The sequence below is a fragment of the Eublepharis macularius genome, chromosome 1 (assembly GCF_028583425.1).
Source record: "Eublepharis macularius isolate TG4126 chromosome 1, MPM_Emac_v1.0, whole genome shotgun sequence".
NCBI classification, from domain to species: Eukaryota; Metazoa; Chordata; class Lepidosauria; order Squamata; family Eublepharidae; genus Eublepharis; species Eublepharis macularius.
The window spans coordinates 64,633,339-64,653,915 of record NC_072790.1 but is presented as its reverse complement, the minus strand read 5'-3'; the positions used below and the strand labels follow the sequence as shown (position 1 = coordinate 64,653,915).

General features: G+C 39.2%; 1 protein-coding gene across 2 annotated transcripts in view; it reads left to right on the top strand.

Moving 5' to 3' along the window:
• The window catches only part of DST (dystonin), a 462,451-nt gene that overhangs the window by 251,993 nt on the left and 189,881 nt on the right, over window positions 1-20,577 (top strand). For both annotated transcript variants that reach the window (XM_055002047.1, XM_055002038.1), the window contains 14 exons: window positions 1,547-1,642; window positions 3,326-3,451; window positions 4,459-4,611; window positions 4,877-5,031; window positions 5,224-5,350; window positions 5,971-6,154; window positions 7,139-7,296; window positions 8,513-8,691; window positions 8,918-9,056; window positions 9,530-9,723; window positions 13,741-13,903; window positions 14,734-14,817; window positions 15,387-15,494; window positions 16,932-17,030. In XM_055002047.1, coding sequence (XP_054858022.1) covers window positions 1,547-1,642; window positions 3,326-3,451; window positions 4,459-4,611; window positions 4,877-5,031; window positions 5,224-5,350; window positions 5,971-6,154; window positions 7,139-7,296; window positions 8,513-8,691; window positions 8,918-9,056; window positions 9,530-9,723; window positions 13,741-13,903; window positions 14,734-14,817; window positions 15,387-15,494; window positions 16,932-17,030 — 1,965 coding nt within the window. The remainder of the gene's footprint in view (window positions 1-1,546; window positions 1,643-3,325; window positions 3,452-4,458; window positions 4,612-4,876; window positions 5,032-5,223; window positions 5,351-5,970; window positions 6,155-7,138; window positions 7,297-8,512; window positions 8,692-8,917; window positions 9,057-9,529; window positions 9,724-13,740; window positions 13,904-14,733; window positions 14,818-15,386; window positions 15,495-16,931; window positions 17,031-20,577) is intronic.

Sequence of the window (20,577 nt, the reverse complement as noted above, 5' to 3'; positions counted from 1 at the left end):
ATAAAAGTTTTTATTCATTGAGAATTAGTGTGGTACAGTGGTTAGAGAAACCTTTCAAAAACAAAATCCAATGGGAGGCTGCTGAATTGGAATTCATATGCAAATTTGACTCTGTCAAGCTGGGACTGAATAGAGACTATGAATGGTTATCACATTATCACAGGTAACAGATTCTCTTTACAGAGGCGTGATCTGGGGGAGCCCAGTGACGCCTGGTGTGGGCTTTCGGGGACCACAGTTCTCTTTGTCAGATGCAGCTGGCAGGGAGAGCTGTGGTTATCGAAGGCTTATACTACATAGGAACTGGATACTTTCACTGCTACAAACTAATACGGCAAACTGACTGCACACCAAAAGGAGATGTTTACATTTCCAAGCAAAGAAATGTTTTGATGGCCTCCACGCTAATTGCATTCTGTCCCCTTGTGATATATGTCCCCTTCTTTCCTCTCTCTCTCCCTTCTCCCCTCCTCTTCTGTATCTGCCCAGTTTTGATCAGGCATCTGACAAAGAGAACTTGATTCTCGAAAGCTTATGCTACAATAAAATTGGTTAGTCTTAAAGGTGCTACTGGACTCTTTTTGATTTTGCTGCTACAGACTAACACGGCTAACTCCTCTGGATCTATGACAGTGGTTAGAGTGTTAGACTAGGATCTGGGAGACTCAGGTTTGAATCCCCACTCTGCCATGGAAGCTCGCTGGGTGACCTTGGGCCAGTCAGTCAAACCTACCTCACAGGGTTGTTGTGAGGATAACTTGGAGAAGTAGAAAATGATGTAAGCCGCTTTGGGTCCCCATTGCAATGAAAGTCCTCTTATAAATGAAGTAAAATAAATAAATGTAAAAGTGCATAAAAACTTGTTAGTCTTCAAGATGGCACAAGTTTGTGATATTTTTGCTGCAACAGACTCTGGAATGATACAAACTTCAGTGAGTGTTAGTAATTTTCGCAGAAATACAGCAAACTGGTATAGTTTAGTAGTTAGAACTAGAAAGTGCTGTGAATCTTGTATCTGACATGAACTCACCAGTTAGTTTTAGGCAAGCTACTCTCTTTTAGTCTGTGTATTAATTTGCAGTGTGGTGGAGGAAAGTGCCATCAAGTCTTAGCTGACTTATGGTGACCCCTGTTGCGGTTTTCAAGGCAAGAGATGAACAGAGGTGGTTTGCCATTGCCTGCCTCTGCATAGTGACTCCGGTCTTCCTTGGAGGTCTCCTATCAAATATTAACCAAGGTACACCCCTGCTTAGCTTCCCAAGATCGGGCTATCCAGGTCGTGGTAGTAATTTGCAATAGCAGCCTACAGCAGCAGTTGTTGTAAGCATTACAAGATAACATTTATGAAGATCTTTGCACACTCAAAAGCACTATGTCATAAAAATTTTCTGTTGTAGTTTCTTGCATTGTTGGAGGCTTCTACATGGTGTGACCGTTTCTACTGTAAAGTAAAACCAAGGTGTGATGGTTAGGAACTGGTTCTCTTTTCTGTGAAGTACTGCTGAATAACTAATCATTACTCTTTCACCTTCTCTGTGTCTTTAAGGCCTACAGAGCTGCAATGCAAACACAGTGGAGCTGGATTTTACAACTTTGCCAGTGTGTTGAACAGCATTTAAGAGAAAATGCTGCATATTTTGAGGTATGTTATATGCAGGGATAGTTAAATGCATGCATAGTCATGGCAAAAATGCAAATGTTTGTCTTAAAAATGGTGAGTCAGGGTTATTTTTTTGCACAGCATAGCAGATAGCTACGTGGGTTTACGTTCTAGAGCAGCAAGATTATATACTACTTTATATATTATATATCAGTGCCTTGTATATTGTATATAGTGCCTTGCATATTGTATATTAGTATAGTATATACTGATTGTATATTAAATATTCCAAATCTGAGAATTAAAATTTTGCAAGCCTTCCTTATTGTAGTGATTCAAAAACCTACCAAAAAAAGAGAGTAAATGTTTTGAAGATACTGTAGTTTTGTAGGCTTATGGTCAAAATTGGCCAGGCCACTTTGTGTTCCTTCTCACGTCATGCGTTTTTGAGGGGAGAGTTAATGACATCACTCTTCTATAGAGATGAGCATGAAATGGGGAGAAAAAAATGAAACCCTGAGTTTCGTGGTTTGTTGCATTCCACGAACCACGAACTTTCACGAAATTTTCACGTTTCGCAAAACGATTCGTTAGGTTCGTGATTCATCAGATCTCGGGCCCTACAACAGCCCCCTTCATAGCCAGAGATGCCAAACTCACAGGGAGTCAAGCTAGGCCTCAGAGCCAGGCAGTGCCCTGAGACTGGGGTGGAGTGAGGTGGGATGGAGGAAAAAAGGCACCCTCACCCAACAACCTTCCCAGCAAGGACAAGAGCAGAAAATAAGAAAGAGGCTTTTCAGTCTCTTTTGAAGCAGCAGCAAATCCAGCCAAAAGCTCCCAAATCCACTCTTTCTCACTCCAAATCCAAACAACAGCTCCTCCCTCTCCCTCTGTCTACTAGAACTGAAAACAGGAGGCACCGAGCTATGCCTTATGTAAAAATCGCTCACGTAGAGCAGAACAGGAGCTCTCTAATTGGCAGACAGACCTGCCTAACGGGGTTTGGAGGGATGAGATTGGTGTTCCCATGTCTACAGAAGGCCCATCTCCCCCCTGCTCACTGCTCTCATAGAACAGAATGGGAGATCTCTGGTGGGCAGGGAGAGATGCCTATCAAGGTTATGTGGGCTAAGATTGGGGTTTCCTCGGCAGCAAAAAGTCTGCAGACATTCCAGGCCTATGTTGCCTAGAGAATCAATGGATCAGCACCAGCCTGTCCAGCATCTCGAAGCATTCACAAATTGAATGAATCGCCCCCCCCCCAAAGTTGTGGATTTCGTGACAAACGCAGCCCCGCAAAACGCATTTTCACGATACACAAATTGGCCCGATTCGTCGCAAAATTTGATTCGTGTTTCGATTTGTGCCCATGTCTACTCTTCTACTTTGTTGTTTTTCACAGGGGAGGTTGTTTAAAGATTGCTACCCCGTTCCACCACTATTCATTTGATTTCTGTATGACATAGCAAGTGATAGCCAAGTCATCTTTTTTTTTTCCTATTTGGTCTTTTTGTCTTGAGCTTATGGGAGAGAAGAGGATTTCCCCCCACATTTTCTTATTGGCTTAGGACAAAATTTAAAGCCCCTTATCTGACTGTTCATTTTAGATCACTTGCAGAAATGTAAGATAGCATACTGTTATCAGTTTGGTCTTTCAGTCATTAACTGACATAACATCAGGTCTTGCAGTGTTGTCTTTAAACCAAAAGATGTTTCCCCTCATAGTTTTTCAATGATGCTAAAGAGGCCATGGACTACTTGAAGAATTTAAGAGATGCCATACAACGGAAATACAGCTGTGATAGGTCCAGTAGCATTCACAAACTGGAAGATCTGATCCAGGAGTCCATGGTAAGAATGTAAAAGCCTTAGCAGATTTTTATCTCCTGAAGTAACTCTGTTGAAATCATTGTGGAATTTGGAACTGGAGTTTGAAAGACAAAAGATGAACCAAAAACTAATGATGGGCTTGTTAAACAGCAAAGGGTACTAAACTTACAATTATTTTTGCCCTTCTAGCTATAAATTATAATGAAGAGTCAGTTTGTAACACTTATCTTAAACCAAGAGCAGTAAGGGATGTAGATGAAATGTTCTGCCTGGAGCTCTGTAGCATTAACTTCAGTCATGAACATTAGTGCTGAAACATTAAGTTCAGTCACGAACCTTAATGATAATTTCTGATGATAGTCTGTAGCCATCTGTTTCTGCCCACTTTCACACCTGAACAAAATGAAAGCAAAGCAATTATTGGGGCCCTCAACTGAGAGGTTCAGAAGGGCAGCTGAGAGGCTGACCTTTGACCATGGGAAGCATGCAGACACAGAGGCCACTAGTCACTGATCAATAAGATCTGAGTGTACACATGCATCTCTGTCCAGGGGCTTTCCATCCTCTTTGATGAGCCAGAAAACAGGCTGAATACACAGGGGGAAATCCCCGTGGTTTCCAAAGAGTTTCCTTTTATAGAAATGTGTCCCACTTGAACCATCAGCATTTGGGTCCACGGACATTCTTTTTTTCATCTGGGCAGCCAAATACAATTTGTAAGTGCGCAGGCATCAGGCTTTGCCCCTAATTAAGGGGGCAGTGAATGGTTGCCTCCCCAATATTGTATTCCAGACTACTTTAATGTATCATAGTATGCCTTGTTCAGTGTTGACATCTCCGCCAGATAATAATGAACCATGATTATTAGAGATTAATAGAATTACTATCTGAACTGTGGTCTAGTTCAGCCGAATAAGATTATAAAAGACACCAGAGGCAGCAGGAGAAAAGAGATAAAGCCTTCAAAGAAAAACACTGAATTTGTAGCTCCTTCCTGATGCTTGTTTCCTTTAAAAATTGGCATTTAGGAAGAAAAAGAACAGCTTCTGCAATACAAGAGTGCCGTGGCAGGCCTTGTGGGGAGATCCAAGAGTATAGTCCAGCTGAAGCCAAGGAATCCGGATAATCCACTCAAAACATCCATACCAATTAAAGCCATCTGTGACTACAGACAAATTGAGGTTGGAACTTTTGAATTTCTTCCAGTCAATTATGGGTGTGAGAATACAGCTGAGGTTGTATTAATAACAAGCTCCTGTAAGTCTCTTCCATCTTAGTAAATACAGCAAGTCTTTGTCATCCTGATTTTGGGGGGAGGGTTTTTTTATGTAGTTTTCTGTTTTGTTCTCCTGTCACTTTTTCAGTGGTGTTGTTTACAAAAGTGTTCTGTAAGAACAGGGCAGTTGTTGTTAATCCATTTTTTTCTGCTCTTCTGTTGAAAACTAGATAACCATTTACAAAGATGATGAATGTGTACTAGCAAGCAATTCACATCGGGCAAAATGGAAAGTGATTAGTCCGAGTGGTAATGAGGCTATGGTTCCTTCTGTGTGCTTTACTGTTCCTCCACCAAACAAAGAAGCAATAGACACTGTGAACAGGTACGAGCAAGTATAGTATATACACAAAACACTGAAGACCTTCTATATGTTATTTTTGTTTGCTTGTTTTTTGCCTTTTAGGGTCACTTCTAAGAAGAATATTATTATTGGAAATGAAAACAGAGGTCCTATTTTTACTGTTTCTTGTGTTAATTCAGGATGCCATTTTCCTCTTTGTTTTGTGCATTTCAGAATTGAACAGCAATATCAGAATGTCCTAACCCTTTGGCATGAATCACATATAAACATGAAAAGTGTGGTCTCCTGGCATTACTTGACAAATGAAATTGAAACTGTTCGAGCTGGTAACGTTGCTTCAGTAAGTTCTGTGCCTTTTTGTATATACTTCCAAAGTATACCTGGGCAAATGCTCTGTGCATTAGAAGGAAGTATCGGTGGTGACTAAAGCTAAAGAGTTGTTGAAGTGACTGCTTCCCCCCACCCCAACATTAAATAATCCTGTGATTTATCATCATAACGTGTTGGATGCCTATACAGTTTGACTTTTGTCAAAATAGCTGCAAGCCCAAGGGCAGCCTGGTACCTTAAATAATAGGCATGTTTGCGGAACATCAGTATGGCTGATGTTCTTCCATCCGTAAACACCCAGTTATGCACCAAAGGGAGCTTTGGTCCAATTAGGGTGGTGTTAAAGAAGTATATCTTTAAGCATTGCATTATATGCATTAAAGTACAAGTGGCCCACCTCATGGACTTGAAATGTAATTGACTACTCTTTTGTTTACTGAAGCCTAATTCTTCTTCTACTTTCATCTGAAGTGCTGCTGCAAGTCAGGGAAGGACTTAAATATGTGCTGTACTTACTTTCAGTACTGCATTAAAGAACTGTCTTAATAGCAACAAGGTCCTCATGTTCTGTTGTTAAATGGGTCCCATTGATGGAAAGACACTGACTTTTCCCCTCATAAACATTCCTAGATAAAGACACTCTTGCCAGGTGAACACCAGCACGTTTTAAGCAACTTACAGTCCCGTTTTGATGACTTTCTGGAAGACAGTCAGGAATCTAAAGTCTTCTCTGTTGCTGACATTGCACAATTGGAAAGGGAGGTAAATGTCTGCAAGGAATACTACCAAGAGCTCCTTAAGTCTGCTGAGAGAGGTAAGCTAATACATTTAAAAAGTATAAACATCTTCCTGACAAGATGCCAAGTGGTATCTATCTCATCTTCAGCTTTTATAGAAATGAACCCGCCCTGGTGATTTAGGCCTCTTACAAATCCCAGAGATGATCAGCCAGTCAGAGCCCATGGAACTGCTCTAGATAGGAGGGGATGATCCAGCCTCTGCTTACAGAGATACGAGGAAGAAACTTTTTTCTCCCCTTTGGACAGGACTTTTTGTGGCTGTGGATAACAGCATAAGCTTAGTCAAGAGCAGCCTGGAACCTGTGTGTAATTTTGTAAACTTTGTTAAAAGGTTACATTGAACTTTAAATGCTAAGAAACAGTCTAGTTAAAATCAATTTTTCCATCAGCATTTGTGTTTGATTATTGAAGGCTCAGTTCAATGTGTTAACTTACGGTGGGGAATCGACATATAACCTCTGGGGAGTGTGGCTATGAGCCAGTTGCACCTTTCATCCTGATTATTCATAGTTTTATTATGTTGTACCTTATTTTCTGTAAATAAGTATTGTTCAGTTCCATCTGCATCTCGTCTGTTAAGTCAAAATAGCTGTGAAGGAGGTTTTATTTACCTCACTACTAAGGACCATATTATTTGGGTATGGTCACAAATAAGAACTCTTTAGGGAACACAAAGCTTATACGGTACCAAGCAGTTAGGTAAAGCTTGTGTCTTCCCTTTCACTGATAGTAGACAGCGGGGGCAGGGGTGTTAAACAAATAAAAGGAGAAGCCAGGGTGTGGGATTTAGAAGCTGTAAGTTCAGAGCCAATTACCTCAGAAGTCCCCATAGTCTCTCCTTCCCCCATTCCCTCCTAGTTGCTGCCACACACGCTTCCAAGTTCATGAAGTTAGTGGGCTTACAAGAGTGTAACTCTTGTGACATTGGAATATTTGTTGTGTGATGAGAAAAAGATATTTAAAATATTTGGCTTTATTTTTATATGTTCCTCCAACAGAGGAGCATGAGGAATCCATTTACAATCTCTACATCTCAGAAGTACGAAACATCCAACTTCGTTTGGAGAATTGTGAAGATCGTTTGATTAGGCAGATTCGAACCCCACTGGAGAGAGACGACTTACATGAAAGTGTGTTTCGGATTTCTGAACAAGAAGTAAGTCTTCTGAGCACACCTGTGAATTCTGATACTCCAAAACTCTGTAATCAGTAGTATATCCTTCAGAGTAATTATGTGTGCATAAAGAGTTCATTCAGAAGGAACTAAAACCTTGCAGTTACCTTCATGGTTGCAGCTACATATTATAATGGATAAACTACAGCTATTAAGCAAATATCTTAACTAAAGAAAAGCTAATTATAGGTTTGGGAGCACTCTGATTCCCTCCTTCTGTAACATCCTATCTAGGGAAGCTGGATTTTCTGAGAACTGCCTGAATGCTGTTTACTGTACATCTCATTTAAGAAGACATTTGGTTTGGGAATTACAGTTGTGACTTGCAAATTCTGTAGCTGTGCTGAGGTGGTTTTGTTTTAATTTTGTTCTTGTATTGTATTTTACTATATCTTTAAAATACATGTTAGCTGCTATGAGCTGCTATTTTGGAGGATACAGAGAAAAATGGAATTAAAAATTAATCTGCTCTGTTTCACTCAGAGCAGATACCTCAAATTGTGTAAGCATAGTCCTTCCAAAGTTGAGACCCATGATTTTTAGTCATCTTTCACAATTAAAGAAATCTTAAGAGCACATCTACATGTTCATCATTCATACTGGTTTTCCAGAGTTGCATCCATGATAGGACTTAAACAGAAATCTCAGTTCTTTTTTTTTTTTTTTACCCTTTATGAATTCATTCTGAAATGTTAGGGTTCCAGCACAGTGTTTCATGTGCAGGTGCTCATATGATCTCCTAAAAATGTTTGTCCATGAGCACAGAACATTAAATCATAAGCCCTATTCAGATATTAAAAGTGAACTGGAATTTGTTCTTAATGATCAAAGCATGATTTATTACCAGGTTAGCATGCTCTCTGTCCCTTCCCTTTTAGTAAATGGAACCGTGATTGAAGACTTACTGGTTTCGGAAATCTTTAGTCTCTCTCTAGTTTGTTGTGACATCTGACTGTGGGTACTTCAACTAACTGGAGTTTCTTGCTCAGTAACTGTGTTCTAAATTACAATCTCATCCTTTAACTAGAGCTTAGAACTGTGGACCTTTTGCTCGCATGCTCTGTTACCGAGTTCCTGCTCCTCCTCAGTTCCTTTTTAAAATATATATATATATATATATATTTTAATTTAGGAAGCCTTAACATGAGAAAGTTTGGAATGCTATGGGGAAATAAATCATTTGTGTTCTGTTTTGTAGAAGCTGAAAAAGGAGTTGGATCGACTTAAAGAAGATTTGGAAACAGTCACAGATAAATGTGATGAGTTTTTCAGTCAAGCTGTTGGTTCACCTTCAGTCCCTACTTTGCGGTCAGAGCTTAACCTTGTCATTCAGAATATGAATCAGATTTATTCCATGTCTTCCATTTATATCGAAAAGTAAGTTACCTTGTCCATCACATTTTGTTACACCTTCTATTTCGTTCTTTTAAAAAATGATGGAGGAGAAGGCGGTGTATAAATATTTTAATAAGTAAAATATATTTTGTTAAATGGAATGATTTGTAGAGAACTTAATCTTATGATCATACAATCGTACACTAAAGGTTATTTAGTAAAACTTTAAACTGTAAAATATTAATACAAAATGGTTCTTTTGTTTCAGATTAAAAACTGTAAATCTGGTGCTCAAGAACACACAAGGAGCCGAATCACTAGTGAAACTGTATGAGACTAAGCTATGTGAGGAAGAACCGTTAACTGCAGACAAGAGTAATATTGAGAATCTGATGGGTACATTAAAGGTATGGGCATGGTGCTGAGTAAAATAATTTGAAAATAGAATTCTCCTTCTTGCTGGGTGGTTCTTCCATTCAAAGGAATCTGGAAGGGCTTGAAGGGGCTCGTTGGCTCTGCCCTGTATTCCCAGGGAAAAGAGCTTCAGCCAGAGTCCATACACTGACCAGCTTTTCCCCTCTCATCATTATCTTTCACATCACTAATAATCTTCCCAGCTGCTAGGGAAAATTAGCCACATTAGAGATTACAATGGAAAGGAAACATGATCCAACAAGATGTGTTTATTATTATAGTTACAATTAAATCAATACTTTTGAATACAGTGCTATTTTGGATAGTATTGGGGCATTTTTGTTTGATCAGTAATGCTCACATGGATGGCCCTTGTAGGCAATTAGTAATAGTAGGGCACTGGATTCATCTTTATGTAGAAACATGCATTATGATATATATTAAGTTGTCCTGTTTCATTTACTAGCAATGGAGATCAGAGGTTGATGAAAAGAGAGAAGTATTCCATGCCCTAGAAGATGAACTCCAGAAAGCCAAAGCAATCAGTGATCAAATGTTTAAAACACACAAGGAACGTGATCTGGACTTCGACTGGCACAAAGAGAAAGCCGATCAGCTAACTGAGCGGTGGCAAAATGTTCACTGTCAGATTGAAAACAGGTTTGTGCTGGTTTTTGTAGCATAAATGTTACATGTAGAGAATCACTGAGAATCTTTTCATATATGTGTGCCACACAACACCACATGTCAAGAGACAGAAATAGCATTAGAAACACCCAGAATGAAGCAGTACTTCTGCTGGATTCATTTCTGTTCAAGATGTTGGAAGTAAGCTTTTCGTTGCATGTAATTCTTCTTCAGATGTAAAAAAACAAAGCACTAAGATACCGAGTTGGTGAAGCTGAATGCTCCTTGAACAATGGACTGTGGTCAAGTTCCTGCTTAAATTTTCTATGAATGTTCCTCATATGACAGCACATGGGGCTTATACAGCCTTCCGTGTGACTCCTAAAATCTTCAGTGTGAACTGGAGCTTATAAATACCCACAGTGGAGGCTCTGCTTGTGGCAGCGAGAGTGCTGTAAGACTTGTAGCTACTCCCACATTCCTACATCCACATAACTCTGTCACACTGGGGATGAACTAGATAAACTGAACTTTGGTATGAGGTCTTTCAGACTTGAAGAGATTTAGGCTGCATAATCTCCCCTGAAGCAACCTAGTTGCTTAAACAACACACACACACACCTCAGTGTAGTCTCCTCATACTGTGGATCAACAGATATGTTATACTGTAGCCATGTTAACTACATTTAGTTCTCATTGATAGAGTTAAGCCTAATAACAATAACATTTTATTTATGTACCTTCCTTCAGGACAACTTAATGTCCACTCTGACTGGTTTACAAAGTATGTTATAATAATAATAACACCGCCACCACCAACAACATTCGATTTATATACCACCCTTCAGGATGACTTAACACCCACTCAGAGCATTTTACAAAGTATGCCATTATTATCCCCACAACAAACACCCTGTGAGGTGGGTAGGGCTGAGAGAGCTCCTAGAAGCTGTGCCTCTCCCAAAGTCATCCAGCTGCCTTCAAGTGGAGGAGTGGGGAATCAAACCCGGTTCTCCAGATTAGAGTCCCGTGCTGATAACCACTACACCAAACTGGCCTGATTGTAGCTCTTTGCCACCAAAACAATGGGATTTGAAAGTACTTGTCTTTGACTGGATTTTTCCTGTTCCAAACCAAAACTGTAACATTGTCAGTGGAAATGGCCTGAATGTTCATGTTAAGAGTAGTGGACCCTGTACCCAGGTTTGCCCTGATGACATATGAACTGTGAGTGATTAGTAGAGTAAAAAGAACATCTCAGTCAGGAGAACTGAACCTTCCAACTTAACAACCTGTAACCTCTACTTCCACAGTATTTCTCTTCCAGTCACAGTCACTTCTGGTGCTGGAGATCAACTGAGGAGAAATTAGCAAGAGGGGGGCAGCAAAGAGGCCATGGGATAGGAGGCCTCAGGAGGGGGAAAGTTTTAGCATTCCACTGCTGTATGTCCTTTCCGCTAAAAGGCCCCCTCTCTTCAGTTTATATGTGATTGAAGCAGATCTGCCACAATCATATTAAATTCTGACCTGAATTAATAGCATACAAAAATTTGAGTGGGGAGAGATGTGCTAGGAAAAGCTTTTTTCCTCCAGATTTTTATTGCTAATTTTAGAAGGTATATTTCTAACATTATCAGCACTTTACAGATCTTCAAATTTCTTTAGATATGTATTGCATTTCCTACAGTTTTTTTCCCATTTCAAAAAGGCTATTTTTAACATATATTGAATCATATAAGTACTTTATGCAACTTTAAATCTCTGTTTAAATATGTATTGAATTGAGTAAGCTGGATGTTTGTAGGCAGTCCAATGTACAATGTGAATAAGAGCTCATTTAAATGGCCTGTAACTGAGGGTTCAGACAGGCATGATACTGGGAGTTCTGTGTGTGGAACTCCAAGCATTCTTTACCCTAAAAAAAACAAAGATATATAGTGATCCATGTTGTATTGGAACTGTCATGTGAGGGGAAGGGATTGCTAAGTTGTCCCACCCATTCTGTTTTCCTCATTTGAAATGGCCACAGGGAGCTGATGTTTGTCCCTCCCCTGGCTCGTATAGGAAAAGAAATACAGGGAGCTCCCCATTCACAGGAGCTGTTCCCCTGTTGCTGTCTCCAGTGCTGTTCCAGTAACATGTACAGCAGGGTCAGTACTGTGTTCCTTCATGCACATAGTGTAATGGCATGGAAATAAGCCATGGAGAAGCAGCTCCCAAATTGTGGCCCAAAAAAGATATGGATTGCATGTTTGAAATCTCTGCTAAATCCTTGGAGTTTCCCGTTAAGAGGCACAAGTAGCTGGGTTGGGAAAGACCTTGATCTTACACAAAAGTAATGGGCTCATAACAGTGCTACATGTATGGACTTTTGTCCTGTCATGGTCTGAGGTAGCTCTTCATAACCTCATTTATGGGAAATTAAAATGCTCCTCTTGGCTTGTATTATAAACATAAAGCAAACATTGCCTCTCCAGGACATTCATAGTTGGCTTTGCCGATGGTTTATTATCAACATTCAGGCACCCTTAATGTAAGAGTGACAGATTTTGTGATGACTGCACTGCTGCTTCTAACTTGTAAACAGTCTGTTCCAGCAAATGTTCACCCTCCTGCTTTTCCTAACAGTGAATTATGCAAGCTGATACATTTTAAAAAAAACACACACACAACCTGGCTAGTTAAGCTGTTTCTCTTCATCTTTTTAGTACTACTTCCTTGTTATGTATTAATTACAACTTTGTTTTTAGTTATTATTTCTTGCACATTTATTTCTACGATTTTGAAAAATGAAGGAACACAAGTTCCTGTATTTTTTTTTTACCATAGTTCGTGTTGACATTTTTTGTAATGCTTGCATTTAGTTAGCTTGTGCAGAATTGGGGGAGTGTTATTTAAAGGGTAACTTCCCTAATCCCTTCAAACTTTAACAGTCAAGTAAGAAGGTTGCAGCACTGTACATGAGTGTGGAGGAAACAATGGCTGAATTTCACTGAATTTTTACTGAAAATTCGGTAAAAATTCAGAATACCTGTTCTTTTGATTCAGAATACCCAGATTTTACCTAATCAGCCAAAATTTGGTGTTTTAAACCAAACTCCAAACCAAACCGCACACCCCTATACCAAAGCATCCTTGTTGACATTTGGAAAAGATTGTGATAGAGAATTTACGTTTCCCAATTATGGTGCTTTAAAAAGGGGACATAAAAGAAGAAAACACTTTGAAGTAAGTAATGTAAAGATAAGTATTAGGGTTTGGATCCAGTCTAAACTTTCCATCGGTGGAATGGAATCCCCCCCCCCCCCCCCGCCATCCTCCTACTGCAGCATCTCAATGAAATGTTCCTGTGGGACAGGGGATGATGACAAACAAGGGGGGGGGTCTGCAACAGGAAGGACCAATTGGTGGAAATTGCCAGTTTAGTCTGGATCCAATCCATATGTTTTTCTCAAACAGTAACGTGATAGTTGTTGTGGGTTTTCCGGGCTGTATTGCCGTGGTTTTGGCATTGTAGTTCCTGACGTTTCGCCAGCAGCTGTGGCTGGCATCTTCAGAGGTGTAGCACCAAAAGACAGAGATCTCTCAGTGAGAGATCTCTGTCTTTTGGTGCTACACCTCTGAAGATGCCAGCCACAGCTGCTGGCGAAACGTCAGGAACTACAATGCCAAGACCACGGCAATACAGCCCGGAAAACCCACAACAACCATCGTTCTCCGGCCGTGAAAGCCTTCGATAGTAAGGTGATACTTGGAGAGATGATTGCCTGGAGCGTCAGTAGATTGTTTGTTCTGGGGAAGAAGAGTGCTCTATACAAAAGGTTCATTCCTTAAAAACTGTATGTATGTTCCCTAGAAAAGTCAGGTGAAGTTGGAAAAGTGCAGTCCATGAAGTTTTGGTTTTCTATCTGAAATGATTTTCATATCTTGTTTTATAAATCCTAATAAAATTACTAACAGGATTGTCGGAGCCATCCAAAAATGTCTTAAGATAGCACATTACTTGTTCCCTTTAGGGTGATAATTTGTTGTTGCTCTCCCTTCAACTAGGCTACGTGATTTAGAGTGTATCAATAAATCTCTAAAGTACTACAGGGACACTTACAGTGCACTGGATAGCTGGATTAAGCAAGTTGAAGAAACTCAGCAAAGATTTCAGGAAAATCCACCTCAGAACAGTAAAGCACTGTCCAAACAGCTAAACCAGCAAAAGGTACACAATCAAGGCTCTGTTTTGGGAATTAAATAAATGGAATGAGTAGCTCATCTTAAATGCATGCAATTTTACTTTGTTGATACAGACAATTCCCCTTCAAATGTTTCTCCTCATCATTTCTAGATGTATACATAGAAGCTGCTTAAATTAAATATCCAGTTTATAAAGATAGACATGGATCACTTACTCATTCGTTCTTTCCCTCACGTGTGTATGCGCAAATGTGCAGAACCCTTTCTGTTCTATGGAATGTGCCCCTTTTCTGATATGAACTGTGTGTGGCCAAAGCACTTTGTAGAGAGGAGTACAAGGGGGGGGGGGGGAAAGCCATTCTGCTGCTTCCATTATACACAAACTCAGTACTAAAGTTTGTCTTATAAATTTTTGTTTACATTTTTATTTACATTATTTATAGTCCACCTTTCTTACTGAGGCTCAAGGCGGATTACACAATGTTAGTACAGTCAATTTAAAGGGAATTTCAATAAATTATGTAATAGGGTATATAAATGCAGATCTGCAAGATTTAAAACCAGCAAAAAGCCAATACAGAGTTGAAGAAGTGCTGAACCAGAGCATAAGCAATTCTGACATATTAAACAACATAGAACTTCTCAATATGTTCATACATAAAACAACAGTTAGTACACTTTAGCATATAGTAGTATAGTCTGTGGTCCATTTCTCTTTGCTAATGCATCTCTTTGAGATCACTTTCTTACAGTACAGCCCTACTGTGCAGAGCCACCACCTTTTAAAATCAACAGGAAAAATTGCATGGGTTGGTGGTATCTGTTATACATTGAAATTCTTTGTGTATTTCATAGATGCTGGTTTCTGAAATAGAAATGAAACAAAGCAAACTGGACGAATGTCAGAAATATGCAGAGCAGTATTCAGCTGCAGTAAAGGTAATGTTATAAAACTGCCTATTTATTTATTAATTCTTCATGAAGCTGTGACTCAGAGTACAGAACTGCCACATATATGTGCTGCTCCTGTAGCCTGTGCATGGAAGCATGGGAATTGTAGTTTCTTCTAAGATACACTTTACACCAAGTACCTGAGCTCTGTAGCTGACACTTCTTACCTGGCTGCTTCCACATTTCCACATGGGTAGGATGGATTGTGCCAGCTGATCTTGATAAATATTATGACTGTGGTCTCTAACCATGTAGCTCACCCTACCCATGTGAGTAGAAGCTTTACATGGTTCTAAAGAAATGTGGAAAGAAGCTGATTGAAACTTCTCGTGGCCCTGGATCACTGTTCACTACCAGTGAGGGCACATTGGGTATTAGACATGGAATCTATCTAACACTCCTTTTCATTTCTGGCTAACAGAATGGTTGCTATGATGGGAGTACAACCTGCTGCCTTTTGGCTTTGTTGTATTGAAGACTTTTGTACTGAAATGCATCATAGTTAGTATGGTACAACTAACTTAATAATTCTCTTAATTTTCATGTATTTACTACAGGACTATGAGTTGCAAACAATGACTTATAGGGCCATGGTTGACTCCCAGCAAAAATCGCCAGTGAAACGCCGAAGAATGCAGAGCTCCTCTGATTTTATTATCCAAGAGGTAGTGGGGGAATGCAGCTTAAAAAGCGATACTTTTAATGGACCACCTCCTCCCTCTCTTTCTTTCTCTACTTAACTTATGCAGTCCCCTTGGGAAATTTTAGTACATTAGATTTTGTTGCACTAAGTAGATAAGAAATAAAGCTAGTATTTACAAATGTATCAATTTTGTCATGCAACATAGGATTAATTTATTCCAGTCTCCTACTTGCAGCACATACATTTCACATTAAGTGTTAACTGGTGTGCATCTGTTGTGGAATGGATAGAAAGTGGTCACAACTCAGTGACAGAACACCTGTTTTGCATGGGGCAGGTCCCGTGTCCAAATGCTAGCATCTCCAGCTAAAAGAGTTGTTAGGAAAGCCCTTTTCCTAAGAGCCAGTGAGAATTTCAACCTGGGAAGGGGCCATGGCTCAGTGATAAGAGTGTCTGCATGCAGAAGGTATCAGGTTCAAGGAGTAGGTAGTGTAAAAGACCTCTGTTTGGGAATCTAATGCCACTGGCAATCAGACTAGACAGGACTGACTGTGATAGATCAGCTGTCTGACTCAGTATAAGGCAGCTTTATGGGTTCATAAGGGTAGGTTTAACCAGTTTTCTGCGGTTTTCACTTTGTGGGGAACTACCCCATCCACATTCCTGAATGAATATGTGCAGTTTGCAGGGAGAGAGCTCTGAAGAGTTAAACGATCTTCCAGATATGCTTTGGGGACCATGGTATGTGCATACAGCTTAAGTTAAAATGTAGATCCAGGTGACCAGAATTTATATCACATTTATAGCTGTGATCATAACCAGGTTGAATAAAGTCCAGACAGAGGCATTTCTTTCCTGAGAAAGTTGCATATTCATTCATCACTGTGATTGAGACTGACTGAACAAGGCTGAATATAATCAATGATTCTAAACAGTGTCTGTGGATAAAAAGCAAAATATAATGATTTAGGGCAAGGAGAAGGATGTGTTTGTAAGAGTAACTGTAACCCTATAGCCTCGTAGAGACCTTGAAGCCCTTTCTTCTAACACAGAATGTTGAATTATGTCCCTGCTTCATGCAGAAATCTTTGCTGGGATTTACTGGAGTAATTTATAAAGAAGTGATTTAGGGTGAGAGGAAGTTAATTCTGTGATGAATCTGTCCCTCCTCTTTCATTCCTAAGAGCATCTCCACACCTGCTACCCTCAAAGCAAGTATAAGTCCACTTAACACCCCATTTATCACACTGACTGTTCTAAGTATCTTTGTCCCCAGGGACAATATCCTTTTAACATAGTTTGTACATTGTGACTCATGAAGACATGATGCATTTCTGACATCTGAACTCTATATGCTCCACTCCCCCCCCTCCACTCCCTCCCCCACACCTGTAATAATATTACTGTTTCAAAAGTCATTTATGGCTTTCCATTTTAGCACATTTTCTCTTTGTTGCAGTTCATGGATTTACGAACACGCTATACAGCTTTAGTAACCTTAATGACTCAGTACATAAAGTTTGCTGGTGACTCTCTGAAAAGACTGGAAGAGGAAGAGGTAAGTCAACAGATGGTGACGTGGGAGCAGTAAAACAAAGAAACTTACATAGCTAAAATGATAAGTGGATATATGGATGACTGAAATTCCTTATGGACTTTAAATATAAAACGATAATAGTGAATTGGCGGTCATATATCTGACAACTGTGCAGGTAATAATGACCTACAATCCTCTTATCCCACTCCTTTACACCTGAAAGTATTGTTTTGAAATGTGGGCTTCCTGGAGGAAGAGCTGAATTAAAATATAATTGATAAAAAATTAATTACAACAGCTGTATTTTGCAAAAATTTTGCTTCAGGATATTGAGTCTTATAAAAAAATCACACTGAAAAACTGGAAAAGAACTTTATATGATTCTGAAAATCCACATTCCTTTCACCGCAACAAGGTGTAAATGCTTAAATGTGAATATCTAAAATCTGAATAAGGAATTTCATAACTTAAATTGTTTCATATTTTTATTCTTTAGCTTTTATTTCTTTAAAATATTTCTGATTCCTCCCTTCCCCCAATATTCCTTTCTGTTGCATTTATTCTTTGTAGCAAAATGGTGATTTACTAACTTGGGGTCCTGTTAACTGTCAGACTCTCTCCTGACTTGACAATTTCAGTTTGTCACTTTGGGGATTAAAATGTATTATGCTATTTCTGCTAGTGGGCTTATTTGTCTGATCTCTGTCTCCTACCACTCAAGATGCTGTATCACAATGACCAGTGTGGTATTCACTTTTCTGACACATTCCTTTTCAGACAACCCCTAAACTGCTTTTTAAACACAGCAATTTAAAAAAAATATCAATTTGGGAATTGCGTGTGAAACTTTTTTGTCTGTTGGAGGGAGTATCACAAACAGCACCTGATCCCTTTAACATAATCTTGTTCTAAATCTCAAAATAGCTTTGAAAAATTGAAAATCTAAAGAAATGGTTTGGGGATTCTCTAAGGACAGTTTCTGAAGGCCAAGCTACAAGTAATGAATGACACTTGAACAGCAAGTGGATCGAGTGGAGAGCAAGTGGAGGGCAAGTGAACAGAGAGGAATACACTTGCCGTTCAAGTGTCATTCGTCACTTGTAGTTTGGCCCTGAGATTTAACAAAATTGAATGCAAGTGGGGAATGCATGCAGGCTTTTCTGGAATGTGGCTCTCTGATTTGGTATTTTTTTCAAGTAAGGATGATGATACTTTTAATCTGAGTGGAAAAGCTCAATGTTTGGTTGATAAATTGCAGAGATTTGGTAAAGTAACTGAAGTGTCTGAGTTTTCGAGGAGCCATGCAACCGTGAAAGGCAAGTCACAAGACAAAAGAGGAGAAGCAATATTTGACTCAAGGTGTCAGCTCAAAGAAACCACTAACAATCAGGCAAACTATTCAGAGAGCATGGAACAGAATGATAAAGGGAGATTTTCATATACAAGCAAAGAAATCTTGATAGTTCCTGTGATGTATAATACTAAACATGACAGTATTGTACATGTAAATGCTAACAAACATCTGAATGGAAAAGAAGAGAGAGAAATAAGAAAACAAACAAAAACATGGTCGCAGACAATGCCTGCTGTTGATGAAAGGAAAAAGAATATGAGAAGATATGGTTTATTCAATGAAAAAATAGGAGGAGATGGAAGAGCAGTGATGAGAAGAAATCTCAGACAGAGAGCTGGAGATTGTCCCATGGGGACCAACCAAAATGAACGGTCGCATATTGGAAGCCTGAATAAAGATCATGACCAAGAACAATATTCTAACAGAGCATCCATAAAATTGGAAGAGCCTGTTGGAACAAGTGGATTATTAGCCTTTGTAAATGAAGACAAATGCTCTGGGCTACTGAAAACCAATAGGCAAATCAAAGAAACAAAGGAGCAACAATTAAAACATGTACTTATGCACAGACTTTCTGATGAAGAGGGGGAAATTAATATATTGCATAATGTATCTCTAGACCATAGTAGTTATCAAACAATAAAAAAACCGCAAAGACTTTCTCCAAAGCAAAAAAATGTCAGAGGTCATGGAGGCACAGTTATGGGCCTCCTTATAGAAAGTCAGGTTGTTCCTAGTGGTTCTAAACTACATGAATTAAATTCTGGTGTATTGCAAAATATTAATTCACAATCATTGTTGCATTCAAAAAGTAGTGATATAGTAGTGGCCAATTTACAAAGCAGTATAATTTTGAAAGAGGATGAATTGGGCATGTTCATAGCCCATGATCAAAAAAAGAAAACACTGGGAGATAATAAAAGCTATGGCAAGAGTTTGAGACAGAGCAGTATCTGTGATTTGGCCATGCCATTTGCTGGCATTCACACAGAAAATGTAGAGGGTGAAATGGATCTGTGGCAAAAGAAGGGGGAATTTTTCCTACCTGAGTCAGTGCATGGTAAAAATACAAATGATAATTCCAAGATACTGAAAGAAGATAAACATAGACTGAATGAAGATGTCAGGAAAACAAAATATGCACGTACAAGAATTGAACCGTTTGTTTTGGAAGCAGAGAAGCACTTACAAAGCACTGGCCATAAGGAAGAGAGAAGAGGAAGAGATCAGAATGAGGTACATGTATTATATTCAAAATCTTTCAAAACCAACTGAATCCTATTACAGAAATCAGTACAATTTCAAAATCGTTCCTAATCATCAATTGTACTCTTTGACGGATAGAATCTTAATTTTTAACTGATTCAAATGATTTTAAAAATTTGAACAAATAGATAAACTATTGATTTGCCTAATCACTAATTAATTAATTTATAAATTCCAGTGGCGTTTTAACATAGAAATGTCTCCGCTGATTACTTATACTGCTGATGAGGATTACTGCAAGACCAGGGTTTTTTTAAAACAACGAAACTAGAATTTTGTTCTTACCACTAGAGTTTTTAAACAAGTAATATGCTGCACCTTGGAAATTACTGCCGGCAGTCATGAGCATTAATGGGACATCTAGAAAACCGGTTTTCATTCTACAGCAGTTGCTGGAAAGCATTTAACTCAATCTACAATGAATTAGGTAATAAAGCTACTTTTGCCTACTTTCTGTTCCACTGTCACTGACGTTATGCACCCCAGCAGATGCTAATACATACATCAGTAGCTGAATCCGAAGAAGAGCTTGAGCCAAGTAGGAAGGCACTCTGTTTATGCAGGTGTGAGTCAGGAGGACCTCATATTTCCACAGACTTCGCAGTTGGGCTGCAGACCTTGTTCTGCATCTTATGCTGTTCCTAAGGGGTCCTCAGAAGCAACTTTTTAGAGGATGTGGTTTGCTGCAGAAGACAAGGGAAGGGAGGAATATGCATTATATGTCACATTGAATTTGTAGAAGAGACATATCTTTGGCTTTTTTCTGGAAAGAGTCTAAACATGAATTTATACCAAGAGCTTAAATAATTTGGCCTGTTCTTAGTCTACTGTGTTTTCTGGGTCACTATTGCTTTCATAAGGCTCTAAAGCATTCTCCTTTTGCTCCTTAGACTAACCATTAAATGCTGGAGTGCCTTTTCTTGCATAGTTTGTTTTTCTACGGGTGCA